The 18,845-nt window shown below is 40.9% G+C and overlaps 1 protein-coding gene across 3 annotated transcripts in view; it reads right to left on the reverse strand.

The window, feature by feature from the left end:
- The window catches only part of nrip2 (nuclear receptor interacting protein 2), a 28,347-nt gene extending 9,633 nt beyond the window's left edge, over window positions 1-18,714 (reverse strand). Inside the window, exons 1-3 of one of the 3 annotated variants that reach the window (XM_018697295.2) lie at window positions 18,559-18,714; window positions 16,666-16,931; window positions 307-621 (exon numbers count right to left, since the gene is read on the reverse strand). In XM_018697295.2, coding sequence (XP_018552811.1) covers window positions 307-621; window positions 16,666-16,821 — 471 coding nt within the window. In that variant the 5' untranslated portion in view covers window positions 16,822-16,931; window positions 18,559-18,714. Of the gene's footprint in view, window positions 1-306; window positions 622-2,496; window positions 2,898-16,665; window positions 16,932-18,558 lie in introns of those variants that run through there. The other 2 variants (XM_051077719.1, XM_018697297.2) reach the window with 2 other exon arrangements.
- Between the last annotated feature and the right edge of the window lie 131 nt (window positions 18,715-18,845).

Raw genomic sequence — 18,845 nt, forward strand, 5'->3', positions numbered from 1 at the left:
TCCTGTAACCTATGTTTAATCCATTTGATGTCCACGTGTTCAAGGTAACCAGGTTGGACTATTTTCCATGACTCAGTTATGTGTTTTTCTGATCCACTCAGACAGCCACGGGTCCTGCCAGGCTTTTGATGTGTTGTAAAAAGAAGAACAAATGAAAAGTAGGCTTTAAATGATGAGTCATGGGAGCAGAGTGGTGCTGTCTTTGTAATGTCTCTTGCTTTCAGTTTTATGCAGTAGTAAAAAGTGTCAAAGCACTGAATGTGGGTGAAGATAGACAGGCAGAGCACATTTTATGTGGTGCAGTACCTTGCATTGAACAACCAGAGCTGTGAGGAGGGGCGAGCTCTCGGTGTCCTCGGTCTTCTCAGCTGTCTGTCTGGCTCCGGCCTCACTGCTGTCGTCCTCATCGTCTGACCGTAGGCTCCTTTCGCTCTCCTCCAGAGACTCCCTCTCTTCTGTGGAGTCATCGGCCGTGCTCTCGCTCCTCTCCTCTGCGTCGGCCGGTCCGTCCTTGGTGTCAGCAAGCGGGGAGCGAACCCTGGTACTGGGGTCTCGGGCCTCCCCTCGCAGCCGTGTGATGTTTCCCTCCAGTAGGCGGCGCTGGACGATGCTGTGAGGTTGCTAGACAGGGGACATGTAACAGAAATGGATGTCAGATGCTTTGTCAGGAGCATGTGCAAGTGGAAATGAAGGATGAGTTGAACAATGACAAAGGCTCAGGGTTCTTGTGGGACCTGTTCAACAACAGGTTTGGAGAAGGCTGATGTTCATACAAATTCAACAAGGATGTTTGTGCAGTTGTTTCAGTCATTTTTAAAGCAAAAATGCCAAAAAATATGATAGTTACAGGGTCTCAAATGTCTCAAATCTTTTCTTGAGTTTATAAAGCTGTAAAAATGAGTCTTTTGGTTGCGTACTGTTGGTCAGACAAAACGAGACACTTGAAGACACTGGAGTGGATATTTTCCACTTTTTTCTCATGTCTGATAGATCATATGATTAACTGATAAAATAATAAGCAAATAAATGTAGCTGTACACATAAGCTTAAGTACGCAATTCATCAATACTATTAAACATCTCTCTCCAAATTTTAGTCTTTCCAGAATGAATAAATCTCTGAAACACAACAGTACTTGTGAGATGTGACAATGTGAGATGACAACTATTGTATTGTGAGTAAATCTGGCATGTGTCAAAAGATAAGCAGTGTCTGCTTGTCTATCCTCTTTTGCATGGTGAAAAGTAGTATTATCTTAATTATCTTAAGTCACAGACAGTTAGTGACGCACCACGATCTAAGATACAAGATATGTAGGTCACTGTGTTAAAGGAACATGGCAGCACAACTCTTGAGGCTACAGATTATCTGCAAATTCAGGAGATTATTACCATACAGACAAGCAGTGGAACCAGTGTTACCTCCTGCATGAGCTGAAGTTCAAGGTTGACTTCTTAATTACAAGGGAAATATTTGCCACACAACCAAAAAAGAATTGGTTAATCTTTAATGTAATTCTAACTATAGCATGGCATAGCAGTGGCTGTGGCATTTCAAAAACTTTTTCCCTTCTCCTCCTTGTGCACCCACACAAATAACACAGAGATTTAAATTGCTAACTTTAACTTCAGTGGAGAAAATAAATCTTTCTAAACCACCTGAAATGAAGGTCACATTATCATGTAATGAAAGCCAACTCAAAGGATATGTTAACACTTTCAGGTCATCCCTGTCAACAGACAAAAAAGGATTTCTGCAATGGGTTTTGTTTTTGCTCCTTAAGCCCTGCGGCCATATTTTTTTGCAAACACACATTTGTCAGGTGTCACCTGAGGTCTTTCAGGAGACAAAAACAGTTGCAAACCCACACCCAATACACAAAGCACCCTAAAAAGACAGTGTTCTTCACAGCTACAGAAACAATATTTCAGACAATATGTTACAACAGGAGCGTGGCACTGTCTACATGTACATTTCAGTTTTACCGCATATAATCAATACTAGCATGCTGATCTTGATTAATGGCTGATTTCCACTGTTTCAAAACAGCATGTGGGCAGTGAGTGGCTGTTCTTACTGGATCATATAAAAAGTAAATCATATTTAAGCTGTCTGTTCTTCTGTAATCACATTGTTGTTCTACCAGCACAGAGCCTGTGTTCAGACAGCACACTTTGAAAAGAGCAGGTCACCCAACACCAGCACTGCATTAATAAAACACAAAGCATTCGCTTTCCTGTCACGGTTTCTCAAATGCTAAAATCACCAGGATATTGAGATACATATTCAAATGAAATATGCATCATGAAATAATTGGATTTAACAGAGCTGAGAACTTACATTCACAAGGCCAAATCGTGGCAAAAGTGACCTTGACCTTTGACCTATGGCCACCAAAATCAGATCAGATCATTGTTGAGTCCAAGTGAATGTTTGTGTTAAAATAGGAGAGATACCTTCATGGCATTCCTGAGATTTACCAGGGTCTATCATTACCTGCTGAACAAATCCAAAAGTGTTCATCATGTACTTAGGGCAGGGTCCAGGTACAGGGCTTCCATCAGTTCAGTAAGGGGATCTGCCAATTCATCCATCACCACACTCCCTTCAAACTGTGGTTGCATGGAGTTGATGATTTTCTTGATCAAAATTCCCCCAAGTCTTTGACTGTACATTTCCAACAGGTGACAGTAAAGGATGATTTCCCCACTGCTCACAAGCAACCCATCTAATGAGAGGTGGCTAAGATAGCTAGCAGGTGGCTAACAGGTTAAAATGCCCGTGTACTCCTCAAATAAAACAAGCAATAAAGAAACAAACAAAAAAGACGGGGAAAATGTCCGTCGAGCGAATTAGCTTTTTCAGAGAATAGTGCCTCGCTATCGTTGACTTAGCGGCACCCACCAGATTCAATAGACCGTGCTAAGCAACTTGTCCCGCCGTCGACGTGCTTGGTCAGACCAGTTCACACGACTAGAAAATAAAAGCTTGCAAACAGATGAAAAACGTCCCGTCGAACTTGTTAAAACAACGTTTTCCACTTCTAACAAACATCCACTTAAGAGAAAACCGTAGGTAAGTTAGCTAACAGGGGGCTAATATTGATAGCTAAAAATGTCCGTTAAACCACTTAAAACAGTTTCTACTGCTCACAAACGGCTCCTCGAGCGAAAAAAAAAAGAAAATTGTCGAACTGTCGAACAAAAATTTCCACTTTTCATCATGCGTCATCCATGGTTTTCATCAACAGCTCCTCAATTAACACATAAAAAGGCGACAGGTGCGTGGATGTAATTGGGACGGATCTTCTTCGTCGCCGTCGTCTTCTTCTTCGGTTTTATGAGCGCCTCCAAAACAACGTTAAAGGTGTTTGTCGCCACCTATTGGAGTGTAATATATGACTTCTACAGAAGTTATAGTCCAGATATGAAACCAGTTTCATTTAAATAAAGCCCTTTGAAGCTGTAAGTGCTTGTTTGCTAAAAAAAAAAAAAAAAAAAGTTTGTCAGAAATTAAATTAAATTATTTAGAAGCAACGGCCAGGCCATAATCATGTAGTATTATTTATTTTCTCTCAAAAGTTCTGTGCCTCTGTGTTCAGTAATACTGCCATTGTCATTAAAAGTAATTATGTTTAAAAAGTCATTCTAATTGGGAAAAATAATGAGGAATTACTTCTGGAGCCTGCAGTTTTCATTTATGTAGCCTACATTGTAAGTGAATTGTTTAATTGCATGTGTAATACGGGCTAACAATGTGCTGTGTTTTTTCACAAAGATGGATCACAGAAATGCTGAATGAGATATTGCATTGAGTTACAGAAACCAGTGGAAGAAACTAGACAGGAAGTGACATCATGACTTCAGCTCTCTATATGATTTACCTTGTGGGAGCTGTCCTCACCAAATGTCATGGAAACTCCTCCTCTGGACCAAAATGTTGGGATATCTGTCTAAATAGCCACGCTACCAGCCAACACTGGCATCTGGAGCACCGTAAGGTCACAGTTTAAGTATTGTGGGGTGAATGCCAGTCTAATGAAGGACATCTCCATCTGCCCACCTGTTGTTTTCCCTTCCTAACCCAATCAACAGGCTGCTGTTTGTGCCTGCAGTCTGACACTTTCATAGAAATTGGTTTGTCCACCTACTTCACAATGTTCCTGTTGGAGAAAACAACCCTATAAATGCAGCTGTTGATGCTGCTGTTATTGTAAGTGATTGCAATGATTTTCACAGACGGGAAAGCTCTGTCGCGGTCACTCTGTACCTGTGTGTGTGTGTGTGTGTGTGTGTGTGTGTGTGTGTGTGAGTGTGTCACTGTCAAATGACCTTTGAGCTCCATGAAATGCGCAGACACTACAGACCACCTTGTGGGAGATTCCTCACTTCTCGGTGCATGATAGTGCAGTGGCTGAAGGGAGATATTTTGAAGAGCTCTGTGAACAAGCCTGGATGTGTGATTTGTTTTTAGATGACACATTCGGGAGGATAGTGTGCTAGCTTGTGTGCTATCACAAAGGCAACGGCTGTTTGGAAAAGCTGACCTTCTATGAGGTGATGAGGGAACTCATTGTCTAGCTCTGACCTCTATTAAGAGAAAGCTTATGCAGACAGAATGAGATAGAAAAGAATGACCCTGCTTTTCTATTCCCTATTTTTTTTTCTTTTCCACATTACTGGTCATTATCTGATGTTCTGCTCTGATTAACATGCACACTGCAATGCTAGATTCTGCTGTTAAAAAATATTCCTGAGCAGAATTCAAATGAAGACAAGGACAAGTTCATGGACCGGGCAAGAGGAAGACAGAGAGAAAAATACAATAAGGCATCAGGGCCCAAGAGACAGAGGCTATATAACCCTATAACATGGTTGTAATGGTGTCATCTGATGCCCGGTCATGTCTGAGCATCTGTGCGTTATCTGTCATTATGTGTCAGACGATCCAACACCTCCACAGATTGTCAAGGATATTTTCAGCTGCCTGTTGGGTCAATGAGATTTTATTTACTGTAAATCAAATACTGTAAAAACTATTAGGTTCCTGTACTATATTGTTCATGGGCCTCTCTCCCTCAGTGCATCAGGCTTCCTTGCCAAGCTGCAAAACAACAACGCTTCAAACTGTTAATCACCACCCATGTCCCTGAGTTCAATTTAGCCCATTTGTTCCTCTCTGAGCTCCAGCTGTGGAAGAGCAGCTCTCAGTTGAGATATAAACAGACAGTGCTGATGACCTCCTCCTTCTCCTCTTCGTCATTTTTTTCTTTCCGTTTAATTTCTTTCCCCTTTTTTCTTTTCCTCTCATCTACCCTCTCCTTTCCTTTTCTTTGATTTGCTTTAATTTCATATCCTTATTTTTCTTTTCCTTTTTCTTTCCTTATCCTTTCATTTCCTAATTTTTCTCATTGTCTCATTGTGTTTTTTTCATTACCTTTCATTTGTTTTCCATTCTTTCCCCTTCTCATTTCCTTCCATTATGTGTGGTTCCGTTCCTCCTTTCTTCCATTTCCTTCCATTCTTTGGCTTCAATTTTGTTTTGTTTCTTCTAATTTCCTTTCCTTCCACTACCTACCATTTCATTTCTTTTCCTCCCCTCTCTTACACTCAGTTCCTTCCATTATATTCTTTCCTTTCCTTTCCTAATCTATTTTCTCTATTCTTTTTTTTTCTGTTATTCACTTTTATTATTTCCTCTCCTTTCCCATTGTTTCCTTCCATTGTGCCCTGCTCTCTTCCATTTTCATTTTTACTCATTGCACCTCTCCTCCCTTTCTTCCATTGTCTTTTATTTCTTCCTTTCCTCTGCTCTCCACCTTCCATTTTCTTCCCTTTCCTTATCTAATCTATCCTCCCCTCTCCTGTCCTCCATTGCAAACAATAGAAGACAGTTTTTGATTCCATTCAGTCTAAGCTTCAAACCCTGAGCCTTAGATAAGAGTGATCCTAATTCTAAAAGTAATTCCTCCCGTCTCCTCTCCACTCTGCAGGAGCTCTCCTAAAATAGGAGCTACGGCAGCAAGCTTCTCGACATTCAAACTAATCAAATTCAATCAGGAGCTCCTCTTAAAACTGGGCTCAAGTGTTTTTTGCTATTGTTGTGTTCTTGACATCAGTCTCTTCCTCTGGCCCGACAGTTTTTTCTCTCCCCACGTTTGTTCCAACAATATTGTGAACATCATTTGATCGCTTTTCCACCTCAGCGCTCTCTGGATAAATTGTTGATTTATTAAGAGTAATTATACTCTTTTACAAATGAGCAGCTTGTTAAAAAGGACACAAACAGTGACCAGGGCTCATTTGCATTTACTAGCATGTGAATCAGCAAAAGCATGGAAAATATTATTTTAATGAAATTGCTTATCAAGTCTAGTGGCAAAGCACAATGTACTTATTCAGCAGGCAAGGGATGAGACCAAGGGAGATTACATCAGGCTCTAATAGTTTGGAGAAGAGATGGGAGGAAAGCTAGAGAGTTTGATTAACGGCTGTTTGAGGGATGTTTTTCTCATCTATGCTCTCATCTGACTGCAGGGAAGCAAAATCTGATGGAACACAATGTAATTTTCTTTTTTCTCATTGTGCCTCTTCCCTGCATCCTCTGATGGCTGGCGTCTGTTTCTGCTGAGCCCTGACTGCTCTGGGGTCAGCTCCAGAGCAAATCATGTTAGCAGCAGTGGGCTGCTAGTGGGGGCGGCATTTGGTCATGTAACATGTGCCCCCATGATTTACAGTTCAGGGGTGAACTGATGATCTGGCACTTCACAGGCTGCACTTGATCTTCATCTTTTTAATATGGCGCAGAGTTATTTAAACTGTGAAGTGGGAGAGTTGAAGTGGGGGTGTGGAGTGAGATAAATTAAGGTAAGACAGAGACAGTTAAGGTACTTCGTCTACTATTGCTGCAATTTGCATCACTTGTTAATGCAGAACTTGCCTGAGAATCATCACGTTTTTCAGTTTTCTTCAGTATCACAGTAATCCAGTTTCAGCTGTCTGTACATCCATGGGTTTACTGCAAACAGGAACTGCTAATAGCTTATCCATCCTCCCCTCTCCTTCTGTCCTCCATTGCAAACAATAGAAGACAGTTTTTGATTCCATTCAGTCTAAGCCTCAAACCCTGAGCCTTAGATAAGAGTGATCCTAATTCTAAAAGTAATTCCTCCCCTCTCCTCTCCACTCTGCAGGAGCTCTCCTAAAATAGGAGCTACAGCAGCAAGCTTCTCGACATTCAAACTAATCAAATTCAATCAGGAGCTCCTCTTAAAACTGGGCTCAAGTGTTTGTTTGTTTTTTTTCTATTGTTGTGTTCTTGACATCAGTCTCTTCCTCCGGCCCTGCAAACAGGAACTGCTAGTTTGCCAAAATGGAGCCAGTTTTCCAAAATATAAACAAATACAGCCCAAAAAATGGAAGTCAAAAGCTGTAGGAGCACTACACTTTCAGAGCATCATGGGAAATACAGTTGCAAAACTTAGAGGATGATTTGCTTATCCCCCATATCAAAGAACAACAAAAAAATCATATTATGAGTGCCTTAAAGCTCTGTGTAATGTGCACTTGCTGATATTTAAACTGTGGGGAGAGCCTCTTAATAAACCATCATGTGCGACAAGTTTCTTCCTTTGTGATACATCACACATTTCTCGCCTCAATCCCCTGACTGCTTGTTAACTGGCTGAGAGTATGTGAATTGGCATCAATCATATGGCCTCCTCGTGGATTTATTATCATGAAATCTAATGAAGACAGCAGGCAGCCGTGTCCCATAAAGAGTTTATCTGCTATGCAGAATGCAGCCCGCTGTTTCGCTTCATTTGACAGTGAATCTTTTTCATTGTTGGTGAAGCTGAGGTGGAATTGGCACCACTGAGGTGTAATCTGTTAGTTCATTTCTCACAGCACACAGAGTGATTCTGGATGATATCTTTCTGAACATCCATTGCTCCTGATTGTATGATGATGTTGCAGATATTGCAGCAGCTGGAGGAAAGCGTTCACTATGGTTTATTATTTTTAACAGAGAATCAGTGGCATTGATTTAGTACTAACTCCATTAATCATCTTTCTCATGGGATATTTTCTTCCTCTCGCAAGACAAGTAAACAAGCTACGCAAAGCTACTGTCTGTCCTGTGACGTCATCTCAACTTGCTGGTCCTAATAGACAGGGTAGATTAGTTCGAAAGTATGAAGAGACAAACTAACACATTAGTTGTTAGCCACCAGAAATATATATATAGAAAAACACCAGCGTGATCCATAATTACCCCTATTCACTCGTCATGCTTCAAAAGGACATTGACAGAAAGGATTGTTGTGACATCCCGTCTGGCAGAGTCAGTAAAATTCTAGTTTAAACTGGTCGACTGTCTCACAGACTCTGTGTGTGCGTGATCTGTTGCTGATTTTGCTGATGTGATTCCTGTGGTGACCCCTTAACACTAACCAGTCCAGACCGGTCCTCTGCCACTGGGACAGAAAGACAACTGTTAATGTATGACGCCAGCACTCCTCCTCCTCTGTCTCTGCTCCTCAGTTTCTTTTCCTCTGTACTTCTCCCTCTGCGAGTCAGATTAGAGGCTAATTGCCATGTGGACTAATTATCTGACTGCAACAGGCTCATCTCTCTCTCTCATCCAGCCAGTCACGTGAGCTCTGTAATGCCCTCTTTCTCATTCTGATGGAGGTCCCCAGCGACTGACTTCCTGTCGCACCGAGGCGAGGCTCTGGCAGCTTCACATCTGCTGCCTGCACTGCAACTCCACTTCCACTTCATTCTCATTTTATATTTCTGTTCCTTTGTTTGTTTAGATCGCTCTTTGTCTCTTCCCTAAATCCTAAACTCCTCCATAAAATAATAATTTGCAAGTAAAAATCCAGTAGCTCATGTCATTTGGTTGTTGTGATAAACCAGCAGATGCTGTCACTAACAGTGCTGAGAGCCTTTTTAATGATTTGATCCTATAATTGAGGGTAGTTGCTGTATTAAACAATCATTTCATTGTTAATTAGTTGTTCATCTGAAGGTTTTGGTTTCCCAGTATAATGTTTTCTAATTAAAATCTTATTACTTAAATGCCAAAAAACATTGTGATTAATAGGGTTGGATTAAAAAAAAATCTATTTCCTAATTATTTTTATTTGATCATACAGTATGTATTGATCTTGTAAACATGTACATCTGAGCTAAATGCTCTGTTAACGCAGTGGTTTCTTGTTGTAAGTGGTTCAGTCAGGGGCTGCATGATTTGTAAAATGTGAAATCGAGTTTTACAACATCCACAAAAAAGTGATTTTAAGTTTAACATAGATGGTATCTGCTGTACAAAGCCGCCTTGAGTCACAACAGTACTTCAAACTGTGACATGAATAATTATAGTCTATGTGGATCTGCTACAGTTTACAGGACTGCAGATGAATTAGTGAGCAGACTTCCAGTTTCTGTCCTGTCTGTGCTCAGAGTGACAATTAAAGTTGATGTCTGTACTTAGTTGAACCATCTGCTACTGACAGTCCATGCGTAGGTGTATGCGATTGCATTTATTTTTCAATTTCATTTTATTATTCTTACTTCACTGTCTTGCACCTGAAAATATAGATGCGTTGTGTTTCACTTCTTTGACATTTACTTCCTGTCAATTAGTGATATAAGTGGTGCTCTTTCTTTGGATTTTTTAGCCTTGGACAGAATCAGGTGAGCTGTGTCCCCTTGTTGGCAGTTTTTATGTTGAGTCGCCTGCTGAATGTAGCTGTCAATCTTCTCTCAGCAAGAAAGGAAATAAGCATATTTTCAAAAATGTCAATGTCAAATGACTCAGTAGTTAGAAAGACACAATATAGCCATTTTTGAAGTCCAGATTTTACAAATATGATTTTTTTAGAGCAGTAACTCCATAAATCATTCCATCATCCATTTCATCTATCAAGCAAAAAATGCCAGATGTTTTCTGGTTCCAGATTCTCGAATGTAAAGATTAACTTTATCTATTTTATGTCAGTGTAAAGTGAATATATTTAGGTTTTGGACTGATGGCTGTACAGAAAAACTATTTTAAGTATGTTTGGGAACTTCGAAAAATAATCAATAGCTCCACCAATCTCCCTTTAAAAACACAACACAAATGCAGCTCCAGTTTGTATTTACTCACTTCTATGTGATTTTTTTTGTCTGATATTGCTTTCATATACATATTTCTGGGATTTTCTGCCCTTTGCTTTCAATTACAATGATTAGAAACTACTACATTTGTCATATCTTGGCGTACCCAACAAATATTTCCCCCTTCTTCTCTTGCTTCGTGCGTTCTCCCCTCTTCTGTTGTTGGGGTTGTTGTGTCGTCTTTGTTTTTGTTGGGTATTTTTAGCCTCCTGTCTTCCTACACAGCACTGAGGGAGCAGCTGAGGGGAGTGTTGCCACCCATCCACAGCTCCAGATGACAGAGAGAGAGACAGGTTCACACTAACCTCTCTCCAGCCCACCTAATTGTCCCAGAGCTAATAATAAAGCCTGCATCTGAACCCGATTTAACACGGATTGTTTTGAGGGTAAGAGGTAAAATCCAGAGAGGCCGACTAAGCTACATTACATCACTTTGAAGTGCTACTTTGCCTTCTGGGGAAAAATAAACAATTGGCAAGTGAATCAGGATGCATATAAATATCAAAACCTGTTTCGTTGTGAGATGCAGGCCACTGTACACCATCTGCTTACAAATTCATGACAGGAGATCACCTCTCTACACTGGTATTTCTGTCTTTTAAATGACAAACATGGTGTTCGGGCTAAAATTGGACATAATGTTCAGTAAGCCAGAATTAAAGTTGTATTAAATGCACACAGCAAATGCACTGCTCCCTTTTTTTTCACCTTCCTATACCTTAGTTGTACATTCAAGCCCAGTTCTGTAGCTTTTGATCATCCTCAGAAGCACCTGGAGACTCCAGTCTCTCGATTAGACAGGCTTTCACCCTCTCCCTCACCCACACACCACACACACACACACACACACACACACACACAAAGGTTTCAGACTCACTCATCTGTAAGAGAGGGACATGAGCAAACGGACAGCTAAGCTGCAGGGAGAAGATGAGGGAGGCTTTGCAGCAGTAGGCGAGGTGTGTGCAACAAAATTAGACCTATATGAGATTTTTGAATGTGTTTCACCATTTTAAAACTACATATATTTTCCCTGAATTTCAGCTTGTTCTTGACAAAAAAGTCTTTTCCAAAACAGTGGCGCAAAAACGTCTCCAGTGAAATTCACACAAATTAGCTGATGGGTCAAAAAAAATATTCTAGTGCAGAGTTTGATAATATTTGATGTCCTGAAGATGGCTGCCTGCTGAACATCAGTGCTAATAAGCTGAAATAAATGAGTCATAAGGTGCAGCTTTCCACTCTGAGTAAAATAGCAATAATGACCTAAAAGTCTAGGTAGCAGCTGCAAGAGTGACAATATTTGAAAGGTCAGTTATCCCAAGTTACAAACATATTTTCATTTAACATTCACATGTTATCATTTCTCACTTAATTATTTGCCCAGGTTTAAAGATAATTGCCTCTGCTCTGTGGTGCACCAAGCACTCACTGACTTTCTACTGAAGAAATAGTCTCTTTGAGCAAAAAGATATTTTCAAACCTGAGCAAATAAAACCAAAATGATACAAGATGTGGTTCCAGACAAAATGTGTAAGTGGACCTTAAGTTGAGATTGTGTATTCCAAAGGTCAAGACTGAGCTGTAGAGTTCAAGTGACAAGAAGTCAGTTAAGTCAAGAAAACCCAGCGGTGCTCAGGATAATTTGGTAAAAGTAGATAAATCACAATTTAAAAATACTCTTTTGCATTCAGAATTCATTCAACTGTGATCAGCAAAATGTACTTTAATATTCAAAGTAAAAGTACTCACTATGCAACATATAAACTGCAATTACACACACATTTCCACCTCTCATCTGCAGGGCCAGATAACACCTGACATAAGTTTTTTGGTTGTTTAGTTGTTGTGTTTGGATGGTTTTTGTAATTTGGGTGAACTGTACCTTTAAAGTCAGAATTACCCTTTGTGTTAATTCTTGAATAACCTGTCAAAAAAATAAATAAATTCTACGAGTTTCATTTCATGAGTTTGATGACCTTGGAGGCAATGTGGATGATTTTTCTTCCCTTTAAGAGTAAAATTCTGGAAAAACAGTTCATTCTCCACATTTTGGCCATGAAATCATAAATATAAAACAACGGAGCACATGTGTGGAGCTTCAGCACAATTTCTAAAGGAGTAATTTCGCTGCATAAACCAAACCTTGCTGCTTTAGAAACACCTTTTCTTCTTCATTTGTTATTTCCCTCAGCTTGCAGAGTAAAGTGTGTACAGTAGAGTAACAGCAAGGTTACACAATGGTTACACAATAACTTGGCCCATGCTGAACTCAGGTGTTAATGTAACTGAGCTCAGATGTTTTCAGCTCAGTCTCCCCAAACACACTCATACTGTATACTCCCATTCTCCCCTGTTTACTTCTCTTACATTCTACACCCATGTTTCTACTCAAAGCTCTACACTGTGTTATGTAAGACAGCGCCGTCCTCCCTGACCCCGTCTCCTGCAGCCTCTTTCCTTCCCCTCCATTGCTCTTGTGTTAGAGTGGTGGATTTTGCCCTTTTCATGCTTACTGCCTCCCTCATTCTGCAGCACAACATGGCCGGAGTGATGCTGCTGCTGCTGCTGAGAGTGAGAGGACCTCGGGCTAAAGAGCAGCAAAACAAATTCACTCTTACATAATAGGCTCCGCTGCTGAATTACACAGTGGACAGGACAGGCCAGCTAGCAGAAATTAAGAGGGAGAAAGATGAGGTTACAGCTAAAAGGTCTGTGTGTGGCTCGAGAATAAACATCAAAAGATTATGCTCCATTTGTACAGATTTTAAGTGAGAGCAGGGTGTAGCAGCAGAGTACTAATTTGAATATTTTAAAGAAATACCTCAATACTTGCTGTCTTGGAGAAAGTTAGAAGAGTAGATTAATAACACTCCTGTGTGTGTTGTGGCCAGCAGGCGATTAGCTTAGCTTAGCATAGAGTGCAGTAGGGGGAGACAGCTAGCCTAGCTTTCTCTCATATAAAACAGAGGGAAGCAACAAATGACCACACTTGAGAAGCTGGGAGCATTTTAGCTCAATGAATTACTTCAATGACTGACCAAGTTTCAGCAATATTAATTACTTTGGACGAGCCAATGGAAAATGTATGGAGTTAATGTTGAGATCTAGACTTCCAAAATAACTATATAATGTTTTTTTAAAAATAAAATTAATGGATTGTTCCTTAACACATTTGAATCTAGCTTCATCAAACAATGAAAACAATAAATTATTGAGAAAAGCTTAAATAAAAATGGACCATTTATAGCCAAAGATCAATGTCTGACATTTAAAGTCTTTGTTTAAGAAGGCCAGAAAGGAAAGAAGAATTTTTCAGCACTAATGTGATTAGAGAAAAACACAAGGATATACACTGGAAAACAAAAAGACACAGCTTGTAGTCGGACAGCTTACAGACGAATAAATGGATCCAACAGCCTTATCCAGATGATCTCATCTTTTGTTCGCTATGTGAGCCACCTCAGAAACACATCATACTTTCTTTTCATTTAGTCCATCCGTGTCTATTCAGTGCCTGAATGATGTTGCCGGCTGTCGGCAGAGAATAGATACAGGCATGACGGAGGACTGCTGGCAATTTCCACTCCTCCTTCAAGTTCCCAAAGCTATTCTGACACTGAACATCACTTTATACAGATGCCATGCAAATTGCACTGTGCTCCCTGTGGCCACGTCTGCACCACAGATTGGGTTTTTGATAACTTTAGAGATGAGCTTCATTCTGCCTTCAAGGAGAAGATAATTGGGATTATGATAAGAGCAATTCCACTGCCACTGCAGGAGATATTGAATCACAGGCTTAACATTAAGATCATTCAATCGAATAGTTTTTTCATTTTATCCTTTATTGTGTTTAGATGTGTGGTAGCATCTGACTCATCATTGTTGCCTGAAAGACTCTGGCTGCCAAACACAGGAATAACAAGAGTCTACAGCCATGCTAGCAGCTCTGAATTAGGCACTTTGAGCTAAATGTCAGCATGTTCAGAATGACAATGCTAACCCAAGGTCATGTCTTAAAATGGCTTGTTTTGTCCAACTAACAGTCAAAAACAAAAACATATTGAATTTACAGAGAAAAAAATGCCCCAAAGACAATAAACTGTGAGCACAAAACTGTATCTTGCATAAACAATATGCATTGCTAACACACTGATAGGTATAATGTTTACTATGCTCTGAAGCTGAGGCTGACTTGATGATGGCACTAGATCAGCCAAACTGGTCTATCCTTTGTAGCCTGTGTTTTGCTAACATTGGAATGTGTCTCTAATGTCACGTGCATAATGTTCAGATTCACACCTGAAAATATCTGTTTATTGACCAGTAATACTTGATTTGGTAATGAGTTAACCCTTTTTTGGTGAAACTTAAGAGTTTGTGGCTGAACTTTGGGATGAGCTACTGCCATGCTGGTTCGTAAAAACCTGATTTCAACTCCTTTCCTCACACCCCACAACACAAGTCCTAAAACTACCTTTGGGGCACCATCAGTTCAAACTATCAACTATATGAAAAATGGATCACCAGAGTTATAATTCATTCTGACGAGGACATGATGTCTCTATCAAATTTCTTGGTAATCCATCCAGTAGTAGCTGGGATATTTCATCCTGCAGAAGTGGGCAGGATGAAATAGGATGAAATTTCTCTGGGCTAAAAAACTACGACAGAGAAATTGGTGTTTAAACTTTAAATAACATCTGCTTATTACTGCCACACTTTGAAATTATATGTTACCCCAGAGACGGACAGTGCATTAAAGATGGATGAGAGAGAAAACACATGTATCATTAGACTACAAGAAATGTAAGTCAGTCACAGAGGAAGAGCAGAGGGGTGGGATGTTTTTCTAGCAGCAAATGTTGGTATTAAAATCTGGCAGACATAAATGCATCACAGTGTGATATTCACAGAGCACAGAGCACTGCTAGTGCTGCTTCCCAGTGCCAGAGTGACTGTGTCGAGGTTCTTGGAGAGCTCTGGGGAATCTGGGAAGCCGCCATGAAACCAGAACTGTGTCAGAGGAGAGGCAGAGTAATAAATTGTTGAGATTATTACAGGGAGTTCCTCCGGAGTGTATACAGTAGGAGGCTTCTGGAGGAAGAGGAAGTAAAGAGGTTGGACATGTCCCACTTTACATGCAGGATTGTCTCTCACCCTGTGTGTCAACCCTGACCTATAATGACATCAGTCTGTATCTGAGAGCCCCTGCACAGTGACCTGTAACCGGCTTTGACTCTGGTGTTCTCTCCTCTGTGTGGAGAGTGCAGGACCCTGAATCTTTCATGACCATTTCAATGACAAATTTATCTTTTATGATATACTGAACATACAGTAGAGTAATGCATTAGTGCTTAAAGCAAATGGTGGTTACACTCCCACTCATGCATTAGGAGTGAAATGGCTCCTTAAGCATGAAGTTTTTTTCAGTGTGAGGATTTGCTGCTTTTCTAATTAAAACTTCCAAGAATTTGCTGGATCCAGCTTCTCAAATGTGATGATTTGCTGCTTTTCTTCATCATATCTCACAGCAAACTGAATACATTTAGGGTTTGGGATGATGATCAAATAAAACGAGCAATGTGAAAACATCACCTTGTGCTGTGGGAAATTATAGCTGACGGTTTGCACTATTTTCTGACACTTTACGCTGCTACAGATGGAGAAAACACTCAGCAGATTAATTGGACAGTAAAATAATTGCTAGTTGTAGTCCTTCATTTTTTTTTACTGTTTTTCAACACTGTATAGATTTGATTAATCGATTAAGCAAGCAGATAATTGTCAGAATAATCAGTAATGAAAATAATCATTAGTTATCAGTGTTTAAGTGGCAATGAGGTGATTAAAGGGGAACTCCACCGACTTTACACATCACACTCTAAGTCTTTTTACAGCTGTTGGATTGCACTACTACATATCTCAAGAAGCTTTTTTGTGGCTCCAAAGGGAGTCGTCCTCATATGATATCACCTGAGGACTGAAGTTTTAAAAAAACAACTAAATCTGGGGGTGTGGGAGTTAGAAAGAAGCGGCTTACCAGACCTCTGTAGCCCACTGCTCGACTCTGCTTCAGGCTCACAGCTCCAGGCCACATTAGCCGACACTAGCATCTAGCATAACACACCTCAATTTCCCACTAAACAGGTCAGGAGTTCAAGTTGCATTGTGGGTAACATAGGCATCAGGTTTAGAAAAGGAAGAAAATGATGTCTCTGGTTCTGCTGCATCAATTTTGTTACTTTTTTTGGTGACTGACCATCACAGAAGCGTAATGCTGAACTGATGAGTAGCTGCTCTTTCAAATACGACTTAACCACCTCGTACTATTTCTCTAGAATGTTGTCAGACATGCTGCTGGATGCTATACAATTTTGACACCCTCTTCCACTTCAACTCAACCTTTAACAACTGTTAAGCACCCGGCAGTGCAGACAACAGCCTCTCCAATCAAGTGAATTACAAACTGAAGCGCTCATTTAGATTCACTCACCAAGTCTTTGGATGTGCCCAGTCTCTTCAGCCCATCCAGGGGCAGGAGGTCAGCTGAGTCCTTGTGTGTGAACTGGGTGGCCTGCTTCAGACGCCTCTGCTGGTGCAGAATGGCTTTATCCCGGATGGCTAGCTCACCTTTCTTCGCCTCGCTCATGGTCTCGGACTACAGAGCAGTCTGTCGTGGTGCTGTGCACAGAAGCACGGAGACTATAACCTCACAGCAGCAGCAGCAGCAGCAGCAGCACTGGGAGACAGAGTGGATTTCTGTGTGCAGAGAGGAGGACAAAACCCCAGAAGGCAGCTTCTTAGTGTTGTTGTTGAGGTCCTTTTTTTTAAGATCCTTAGCAGTAGAATAAACCTGCAAATATTGCCTCTTCCACCCTGTTTTGCCCTCTCTGAAATGCTGCTGTCCTTCCCTCTGGGCTTCCTGTGCTCTCTCTCTCTGTCTCCTTGTTTGTTTGTAGTCCTTGGCATGTATTTGTCTCAGCAGCTTTAGGAGCTATTGTCCTGTCCTGGATGCTCCTCTCATCTAGACATGCATCTTCCTCTCAATGTCAAGATCTGTTCTGTCTCTTACAGAGGCTGTGGGGTAGGTGTGACAGAGTGTGTTTTCCCCTCCCCTCAGTGCCGTCTGTCCTTGGAGCTCTCTCTCTCTCTCTCTCTCTCTCTCTCTCTCTCTCTCTCTGATACGCTCACATCTCTGCTTTCAGTAGTATACCCCCCCTCTCTCTCTCACTCCCCTCTGAGCCCTCCTCTTTCCGTCACACACCCAACACAGATGATGCACACTCACCTCCGAATACAGAGCACATTTTCTCAGTTGACTCTCAACAAAGAAAAAGCAAACACTGATAGTATTTCAAACCTTTACACTCAACTGTTATTCGTCTACAAAACCACTCAGCCTTGCAGCTGCAATATAAAATCATACTAGACATTTTCTCTGCATCATTTAGTCTTAAAAGTGATGTTGCATCACACAAACACACACTGTCTCTACATATCTTGCCTCTAAGCCTGACGCAGTCTGAAGTTATTCGTCCCTTGTGCCGTGATTGGCCTCAGCAACCTCCACTGTGGAGGTGTGAGAGAGATCACTGTGGTCTGACCCCACACAGACGATCAATCTGGTCCACTGATGGCAACAATTGATTACCTCTGCCTCCCTACGGCAGCCGCTGTGAATTAGAGTCTATCCATCCATCCATCTGCACCAACAAACGCTATAAATATCACCCATCTCTGCTCTTGACCTCTGACGATAATGATGACAGAGATGATTCAGCCCACAGGTAGAAAGGCTTTTGTGTAAAACTTTTATTCATCTGGTGGATTTTTTTTTTCTTCAGAAAATGTGAAAAGAGAGAGAGAGCTGAAATGGAATATTAAATAATACAGAATATTCATCTGAGGGAAGGAGTCCTTGCTGAAGGTGAAGTGAAAATGCACTGCCTGCTAAGAAATGTACTGTTTAAAAAGCTTGTGCTGCCCCCTGCTGGTCGTCTCTCTTCTCTTCTCTTGGATGTTTGGTCTCACGGTTATATATCAGTATTCAAACTCTGCCAAACATGCTGGACATTCAATTCAGACGTTCAGCGTATTATAGGTTACACACAGCTCTATAGATGTGAAATCAGTCACTTTTTATGGTTTAAATCGCAGGTGGCAAAGTCTCAGCCACACAACAAGAGATCGAGTATGTTTTAATAGCGTATACGCTCCCAGATATCATGTTATCTTTAGAGCGTCATTACTCCGCGATGGTTTGCCCATTTCAACATTTTAAACTAGAGAATTAGCGCTTTTCAACAAGCCCTTGTGTGTCTGTGTCAGTCATATACCTCAGTCATTATCTAGTATGTCAATTTGGAAAAGATATGGATCGTCTCACCTGTTGCCTGACGCATTGCTGCACTCCATCTGTGTGTTTATCGATCAATTCTCATCCGCCATCTTGTTGATGACATCGACAGTCGTGTTTCTGAAACGGGCAGTCCTATTGGCTCCAGTGGATACCTCACAGCCAATGAGAGTATCTGATTCAGAGGCTTGGTTTTCTACACAAAACATGGAGGAAAAACTGTAACATTTCAACCATCATCAACCATCATCATTTCAATTATTTCAACTACATGGTAAAAACAAAGATCCCTCAGTCCTTCTTGATTAAGCAGTACA

Source organism: Lates calcarifer, linkage group LG18 (assembly GCF_001640805.2).
Source record: "Lates calcarifer isolate ASB-BC8 linkage group LG18, TLL_Latcal_v3, whole genome shotgun sequence".
In the NCBI taxonomy this organism is placed as follows: Eukaryota; Metazoa; Chordata; class Actinopteri; family Centropomidae; genus Lates; species Lates calcarifer.